We start from the raw sequence: 9,427 nt of genomic DNA, 5'->3' as shown, positions 1-9,427 counted from the left end.
CCCAGCCTTGTCTCCATCCCCCAGAAGCTGGGGCTGGCACCGCTGCCTGGGAGCAGGTGTGGTTATGCTCTCTGACAGTTAAGGACTTGGCCCGTGGACCTGAGCTCGAGGGGAATACATGGGAATAAATGTACATGCAAATATAAGAGAAACGTATGATGGAGAAGGGCGGGCTATGTTTCTGCAGAGCAGATGGGATTCTTGGGTTTCAAAAATAATCTCCCTATTGGGCGTGAGACAGACTACAAGGACGTACTGTACAACACAGGGAATAAAGCCAATATTCTGTAAGAACTGTAACCTTTAAAACTGTATAAAAATAAAAAATATCAAACAAAAGTACCCCTCCCCAACACAAATCTATAACATTTGCACTCTCCTGGAGGTCAAAAAGCACTATAAAACATTTCTTATAAAAGTATTTTTTAATAAATTGATGTATTTCAATGTTGTTAACATGATAGTCCAATGCTATATCAAGGTAGCAAAAGTGAAGATTCCTGGTATTTTTTTTTATATAAACACTATGAATGACAGTACATTTGCATTCAACTTCACATGAAATTATCCTCAGGTTCATGAAGATTCTTGAACAGCTGTAACACCTTTCAAACAGTGAAGATGTGTATTGACTGAGTAGACAATGAAAGTCTAATGACTGAGCTGCACTCTAAACCATACTGAAGGAAAGGGGTACAATGGCAGTATGGCCAGCTTGCTGGACAAAACCCAAGCCTTTTAAACTTAGTCACTGAAAGAAAATACAGCATGTATCAAAATTACAGAGTATCTTATAGAAATGGACCCATTAGAAGACACACAGATTAGAACCCTGAAGCAGTGAATGAGTTTCTACCCGTTTTGTGATGGAAAGCAGCCATGGATATAGAGTCCCGCAGCTGTCTATAGGGTTGAATCTCCTCATACACACAACGCTATCAATTGGTGAAAACCAGAATTCCCTGCTATGTACAAATGCTGGTGAAGGTAACTTGCACTATTGCTGTGGGTCAGAACAATAGTGGGCTGGATTTCAGGCATCAAGTGGAGGCTCTCTTTACTGCTGTATCACTGCCTTCTACCATTCCACAGGCCACACTTTCCAAAGCTGATGCCCCTTAGGGTTGAAAGAAAGAAAAAACAAAACCCAAGGGCACTGAAAACAAACAGTAGAAACCAGCAGCTTCTGACCCTCTTAACACTGTATTACTGTCCAACCCACAATGAGAAACGTATTTCACTCGGTTACAACTACGAAGAGAATATCTGACGCTACCATATCACATGTATCTTAATGACCAGATTTGTTATATAGGATTTTTCTTAAGAGATCAGGTTGAGAACAAGATTCTTTTCCTCCAAGGGCAAGGGAAAGCTGGTGAAATGCTAGTTAATTGAATTCACCCTCAATTTTGAACTGCAGTGGACAAACTGACTTAAATGAGATTTTCTAAAGTGAAGATATTTCTTTCTCAACCTCAAGTACCATTAGACTGCAAGCAATCTCACATCCAGAATTTTATCTGGTGGTTCTATGATAATTGGCCTCAGGCCATTATTTATTTTTACTAGGACCTTAACACTATTTTTAAACTCCAAATGCTGCAGATGAAAGTCAATACAACAAAATAACAATAAAATCATTTGTGTGCTGAGGAGCTGGATTCTGGATAAGCAAAGGTGGAAGGCTCCTGGCTACTCGCCAAGAAGTGCCTAAATAATGGCCACTCCTTCATGTGTGTCTGTAGCACAGATTTAAACTCATGTCTATTTGAATGGATTAGAAAAAACTGGAACCCACCACATTAGTAAAAACAAAAAATCCCAAGTGAATGGCATCAAACATTTTTCACTAACCTGGGTTTTAGTGATAGGACTCTTCTTTGAGTGAACTGATTCACTGTCAAGAGTCTTCGCATTTTATTCTACATCTCATTTTTAGACCTGAATCAGGTCGACTGTTCATGAAGATCATAGATTCCTTTCCGTCACAGCTCTTAAAACAAGTGCCCTGCCCCCCCGCAGAAGAACTGAGAATAACTGGTAAAAGCTTTCCTCTCCGGCAACAGAACAGTCAAAAGCATACATTAGGTTAAGTGGCTTCATTTTCCTCAGGTCAAACCCAAGGTTTATTTTCCCTATGAACAGGGTGTGCTTAATTTGATAAAATGACTCAAAATCAGCTTATGGAAAAGTTAAAAATGTAGTGTACTGAAAGATATGTATCCTTACAAAGAGCAATAGCAAACAATCCAATCTAGAAGTTTAAATAAAAGTAGATGATTTTAAAACTAACTAACTAACTAACTATATATATATATATATATATATATATATATATATATATATATATATATAAAGCTGAAGTCACTGCCTTGGATAATTTATACACTGCATCCAATATTTTATGTAGAACATTCATTCTTAAGGCAGAAAAATTGAATTTGACATGTAATGACTCGGCTCTTACATCCAAGGGTCAAACTGGGAGTAGACTTGAGCAGACAGATTCCTTGCTAATGAGGACTTATCTGCGGTGACAATTTCATTCTTCGAGTAGGTTATGTAAGAGACATACATTTGAGAGAACAGAAAAAGATGAATAAGACACATAAATATGAGTTTTCAACAAGAGGTCAATGAGACTAAGCTTTCTATTATGAGGTGAAACTACTCCCATAACAAACTAACAAACTGCAACATACTCTTTCTGGTATGGTACATAAAATGTTTAAAATATCAAAGTAGTAACTTTTTGGAGAGTGTTACTTTAGACTCTAGTTTTCAAGGTGTAGTATAAAAGGTAGCCTGAATAGTTAAAAGCAGTTGAATGTCAACTCACACTGCTACTCAGAAGGCTACCACTTAGGATATTCCTGCCCCACAAACAAAATCCTGTGCAGGAAGGATATCAATATATAATAAAATAAAAATGAAGCCCCCAACACATGTGCAAAAACACTTGTTACTAGTAAGAATACCTTTAACGAAAAACATCTTACTTACAGAATCAGAGGCATCAAAGCCAGACTGACACAAGAGTTTACCATCTCGTGGAGGTGGCTGGATATTTGGGATGAAAGCCACCATTTGGTGGGAACCTCAGGAGATGTACCACTTGGAGTGGAGGGAGTGCTGAGCGCCCAGGGTCAGGTGCCTCTCACGCAGATCAAGGTCCCAAGCCCTCAGGGCTGTGTGTGCTCCTTCACCTCTGTGCACCCTGGTACCAAAATGGTAACAAAAACAAACACAAACCTAAAGGACAATTCCTAAGCAGGTGATGGTGACTATAACTGTGTAAGTACCTTCTTGTGTGCCTATTATTTATGCCGAAGCTCGGGCAATTGTCAGAAGTGTACAAAGATTACCTGCCTAATATCTGAAGACATGAAGATTTTCTTCTTTCATGGTGGCAGGAGTCCATGCAAGATTTGTAAACAGCGATACAAAATACTGTAAACATAACTTAACAGAGCTTATATAAAACAGAAGTAAATTCAAATTTACAAGTGGGTAAAAAAGACAGAGGGCAGCTTCATACAAAGTTCTCCCTCCTGCGCCAAGTGATTTTTTTTTTTTTGATTACAAATATAATCCTGAGCTGAAAAACTGGGATTTGGGGGAGAGCCATCTTTGCATACAAAATATCCAAAGGACATTTACTCTTTTACTCTTCTCTAGTGATATTCAACTGCCAGAGACAGTTCTGAATGTGTGACTTTGGAGACATTTACAGTTTAGTGTGGCGCCCGGGTCTGGAGCCTGCGGCAGTGCTGGCCATGGAAGCGGAGGCTGCAGCATCCTCCGCTTCCTCCAGTTCGTCCTGGAGCTCTTGGCTGACGCTAGACTGCAGGGCTGCGGGAGTGAGCCACTCCTTTGGGAGGCAACTCTGGAGAAAGGGTATACAGGAGCTGAAGTAGGCAAGCCGATTGATCCAGCGAGGAATCTCCTTCCCACAAAGAATCTACAGGATAAAGAGTGTAGTATTAGGTGAGAGGTTAGGGTTATCTGGTCGGCTGCCAAGGAGTGGAGGGTCGGGGAGGGAGACGGATATACAAAAAGGCCACTGCACATTAGCCTTTGGTGCTGTTACTTCCGGCCTCTGATGACAAGCAGCTCCCTAACTCGGGAGCCTGGGGTCCCCCTACTGTCAGCTCCATCCCTTCCCTTCTGAAGAACTTTGTTAAGTTGCTTACTTCTTACATCTATAAAATCAAGCCAATTCCATTTGGCTCCTTTCTTTCTTTGGTCTTTGTAACTGCTTTGAGAAGCATGTAGAAGCGTTTTGAACACGTAGAAGACTTGTTAATACAAGATACTATTCAGGTAACAGAAGCTCCAGGCACTTCTCATCCTCATTCTGTTCTTAGGACTTGTAAGCCCCCTCTTTTCCCAACTGCAAATAATAAGAACGAGGTCTTTTACAATACTAACTTTACTCTTTATTATCCTCCTTTCCTTCTGCAGTCAACACTAGGGTTAACTAATCCACGCTTTATTGTCCCTGTGGTGTTTTTGCCTCCAATCATGTCAAAGATTATAATCATTATAATTATGATCTGGAAGTACCATCTATTTTAGCTTAGTTGGTTTCAAAGTATCTTACATCCAAAAATTAGCTAAAATGTAAATAAGCTGGCACCTGTAGTCAAGCAATATAACTTTCCTCCCTAAAGGTTTAGCCCTATGCCTTAAGGGCTACATTTAAATACTATGTCTCTGTCTTAACTACAGGGCTAGGCGGTGGTCTCAATGGAGGGAGGGTGGCATGTTTTGATCATTTTTGATTACCTGGCCTGGAAGCACAGAGAGGTAGACAGTACTTAAAAATACCTGGAGAATGTGCATGAATTAGATCTGGAGGAAAGCTGAGCAATGACCTTATATTATACCATTCCTATCTGTCTATTCTAAAAAACACAGGCAAACAAGTATTACATTATATTTTACACCCAAGACATAATTGGGGATATATGTATATTTGAAGGTTACCACAGAGTGGTGACTAGGAATAGTGAGGTTAATGTAATAAGCCATTGTTGACTATCCAGCAGCTGTTTTCTTCATTCTCCTTCCTAAATCCTGATTTCATTCAGTAATCTACCTTCCTCCATATATCAACGTGCTTCATAGGAAGCTGACTTCATCCCAACACCTGCAGGTGGCTTGACTAACCTAAAACAGAGGTCTGGAAACTAAAGCCACCTGTTTTTATAGGTAAAATTTTATTGCAACACAGCCATGCCCCTTCATTTTTCTTTTATGGCCTACAGTTCTTGGGCTACTGAATACATTTTGGCACAAACAAGGAGGACCATTTAGCTGTGAAAAGAAATGAGGACTATCTCTATATACTGTTACAGAATAAACTCCATGATACAATGTTAAGTTAAAAAAACGAAGTGTGTGTAGGATGCCCCCCAAATATAACAGTGGACCGGCACAGAGTAAGTTACAGACATTCCCATTCTAAAAGGGAGAACGTGGAAGGAAGAAAGGAATCATTAGTCCCAAGCAATTTCCTTTTATAAATTTATTTTATTATTTATTTTTGGCTGCACTGGGTCTTCGTTGCATTGTGCGGGCTTTCTCTAGTTGCAGTGAGCAGGGGCTACTCTTCGTTGCATTGTGCGGGCATCTCACTGCGGTGCCTTCTCTTGTTGCGGAGCATGGGCTCTAGGCGCGGGCTTCAGTAGTTGCAGCATGCAGGCTCAGTAGTTGTGGCTCGCGGGCTCTAGAGCGCAGGCTCAGTAGTCGCGGCGCACGGGCTTAGGTGCTCCTCAGCATGTGGGATCTTCCCGGACCAGGGATGGAACCCGTGTCCCCTGCATTGGCAGGTGGATTCTTAACCACTGCGCCACCAGGGAAGCCCCCCAAGCAATTTCAACATCTGACTGGGCAACCTCCATTAGGTTTCAAGGCCTAGGACTAATCCTCTGCGGCCCTCAGTTCTGTCGTCTGGGCCCTTGAAATTACCCTTTTTCGCCAGGCTGTTTACTGCCTGTGAAATTTTGAAATCCAACAGTCATCTTTCATTCTGTCCTCTGTCAGTCCAAGCCGGCAGTGTTTCTGCTAATATAACATCCTCAAAAATGTTGAGTCTCCTGTGGGATTCACTCTATTGGATAACAGGTTCCTCTACAGATGTTTCCTGGAAAATCACATTTCTATTCCTGATTTCCACTGAGATGGCTGAGAGGATCCACGAGTCACATGTTTAATCTCTTCAGCAGCAGCAAAAGGTTATCCAGTCACACCCTTGGCCTTCTCTCCACAATAGGCTTTCCTAACAGTAAAGCCCTCTGCTATGTTAATTTTTCTCTGTACAGCACAGGAACCAATTCTTTTTTTGAAGACTGTTAAGTAACGGAAAAGAATCAAGACATCTATCCTACCTTTCCTATGCGGACTGAACCTCACGGTAACAAGGGGGTATGGCCTTTATTTATCCTGATTCAAACAAACTGTTAAAAAATTATGACAATTGGGAAAATTTCAACATTGTATATTTGCATTATATTAAGGAATGCATGTTAATTTTTTTAGGTTGATAATATTTGTAGTTATGTTAAAAAATCTTTATCTTCGGAGCTACAAAGTAAACTATTTACAACTAAAATGAAATAACACCTGGGATTTTTTTTTTTTTTTAATTTTATTTTTGGCTGTGTTGGGTCTTCATTTCTGTGCGAGGGCTTTCTCTAGTTGTGGCAAGTGGGGTCCACTCTTCATCGCGGTGCGTGGGCCTCTCACTATCGCGGCCTCTCTTGCTGCGGAGCACAGGCTCCAGACGCGCAGGCTCAGTAGTTGTGGCTCACAGGCCCAGTTGCTCCGTGGCATGTGGGATCTTCCCAGACCAGGGCTCGAACCCGTGTCCCCTGCATTGGCAGGCAGATTCTCAACCACTGCGCCACCAGGGAAGCCCCAACACCTGGGATTTGTTTCAAAGTAATCTAGGGATCAGAGTGTTATTTCAGAGTGGGCATTTATGGATGAAACAAAATTAGCCATGAGTTGATACTTTTTGAAGCTAAGTGATAAGTATATCAGGCTCATTATACTATTCTTTTATTCAGGTTTGGAATTTCCCACTGAAAATATTAATTTACAGAAGGTATTCAGGCCAGTGGCATTTAGTAACGGCAATGCCATTCTTCTTGCTAGTGACTGGTTTAGAAATGGCATTCGACCCAAATCTGGCCATGAAACATGACCTGCTTTGGAAAGGGTGGGAGGTTCTGGAGAAAGTCTCAGTTTCTCAGAGAGAAGTGACGGGAGAGACAGAGCTTTCTTTTTTCTCTTGATGTTGCTGTATCAGGATATGGTGCCGAAAATTGTTGCAACTACCTGAAAACCATAAAGGGAGCTAGCCTGAGGGCAGAGCCAACCTAACACCCTAAGGATGGCAGCTCAGAGAGATAAAAAGACCTTAGGCCACTGGTGACACACAGTTGAGACACTGACCATACTGACATGGAGCCCACCTTATCCTGGACTTCTTGTTTTGTGAGATAACATATTTCCTCATTGTTCAAGTCAATCTGAATCAGATTCGAATGCATCTGACCTGTAGTGTAGGGGTTGGGAAACTTTATCTATAAAGAGCCAAACAGTAAATATTTTAGGCTCCGCAGACCATTTGGCTTCTGATACAATTACTCAACTCAGCTGCTGCAGTCTGTAAGCAGTAAAGATGATAGGTTAAAAAAATGAGTACGGACGTGTTCCAGTCAGATTTTAATGGATACTGAAATGTGAATTTCATATAATTTATACATGTAACTATATATTCTTCTTTTGACCTTTTCCCAACAGTTTAAAGATGTAAAAATCGGGACTTCCCTGGTGGCGTAGTGGTTGAGAATCCGCCTGCCAATGCAGGGGACACAGGTTCGAGCCCTGGTTCGGGAAGATCCCACATGCCACAGAGCAACTAAGCCCGTGCACAACTACTGAGCCTGCGCTCTAGAGCCCGCAAGCCACAACTACTGAAGCCCACGCACCTAGAGCCCGTGCTCTGCAACAAGAGGAGCCACCGCAATGAGAAGACTGCGTACTGCAACAAAGAGTAGCCCCCGCTCGCCACAACTAGAGAGAGCCCGCACACAGCAACGAAGACCCAATGCAGCCAAAAATAAATAAATAAATAAATTAAGAAAAAGGTAAAAACCATCTTTAGCTTGCAGGCCGTACAAAAACAGGTGGTAGGCTGGTATTGGTGTGCAGGTTGTAGTGGTTTGCTAATCCTTGCTGTAGAGAAGCATTTGAAATGATAACTATGATGCTTCTTAGAATTTTTGGAACAATTCTGAATAACAGAATACATATATCAACAATCATTTATAATTAGCTACGGTTTTCTATCTGCAATTGGTTATATGACACATGTAGAAACTACGTTGTCAAAGATGTAGAAGCACATTAGATTTAATAACTTTTTAAGAGTGCCTAACATTAAATTTTTTTGCCTTGATTATGAGGTTTACTAAAAATAGCCCTTTACCTCCTTCACTACCCATAATTCTAGTCTCAGTTGTCACTAACAAGCTGGCTAGGCTAGGCTAAGTCCCCTAACTTCTGAGTCTCAGTTTCTTTAACAATTCAGCACTCACACAGATGAAAGCATGAAAATTGTGACCTAAAAAGATGGCTCCAGGGACATCAAAAATTGTTCTTCAGGCACTCAACTCCAATATGGTTTTAGGGTTAGACCAGGGCTGAGGTGGTGTTACAGATGCTCAATAAAGCTAATAATTTATTTGGGAGAGAGGATAAGTTGGAGCCAGAAGAAGTAATGATAAAATATAACAAGCACTGAACTAAGCAGTCTGGGTCTAATCTGAGTTCTCCACAATCTTGGTAAGTCATTTCCCCAATCAGGGCCTGTTACTTAGTCTATAAAATGAGGAGACTAGATTAGATGCTGTCTAAAACCTTTGCTAATTTTAACATTCTATGGATCTTTGAATGCATTTCCTACAAATGTAATGTCTAGGGTCAAGAAAGCTTAGAACTACCTTCTCTCTTCCTTGAAAATCAACTTGGTCACGTCTACGGTATCAATGCACCCACTAGACTAGTGGGTACTTCTCCAACTTTTATGAATCATCTGGGGATCATGTTAAAATGAAGATTCTGATTCAGTACATCTATGGTGGGGTAGAGATGATGTATATCTTACAAATTCCTATGTGATGCTAATGCTGCCGGTCCTCAAAAATAATTTGAGAAGCACAGCAGTAGTCTGCTGTAGTCCTGTTTGAAACCTACGCTGTGGAAGCCATGAGGGCACTGAAAAGGGCCAGGTAGCTAAACAGCTCTGCAGAGGAGGTCACTGAAGCAGCAGCTCATTTTCTCTTTTACACATTTCACAATTTCTGTGGTACCTGATGTGATTTCTGCAACCATCTGCTAAGGGTCAGAAAGC

The 9,427-nt window shown here is 41.2% G+C and overlaps 1 protein-coding gene across 5 annotated transcripts in view; it reads right to left on the bottom strand.

Moving 5' to 3' along the window:
- Window positions 1-406: 406 nt before the first annotated feature.
- Window positions 407-9,427, bottom strand: part of DESI2 (desumoylating isopeptidase 2) — a 42,314-nt gene continuing 33,293 nt past the window's right edge. For all 5 annotated transcript variants that reach the window (XM_081221991.1, XM_081221993.1, XM_081221990.1 and 2 more), the window contains one exon: window positions 407-3,964. In XM_081221991.1, coding sequence (XP_081078117.1) covers window positions 3,731-3,964 — 234 coding nt within the window. In that variant the 3' untranslated portion in view covers window positions 407-3,730. The remainder of the gene's footprint in view (window positions 3,965-9,427) is intronic.

The sequence above is a fragment of the Mesoplodon bidens genome, assembly GCF_964165515.1.
Source record: "Mesoplodon bidens genome assembly, chromosome: 2".
NCBI classification, from domain to species: domain Eukaryota; kingdom Metazoa; phylum Chordata; class Mammalia; order Artiodactyla; family Ziphiidae; genus Mesoplodon; species Mesoplodon bidens.
The sequence above is the reverse complement of the archived record's forward strand: the minus strand, read 5'-3'. Positions and strand labels throughout refer to the sequence as shown.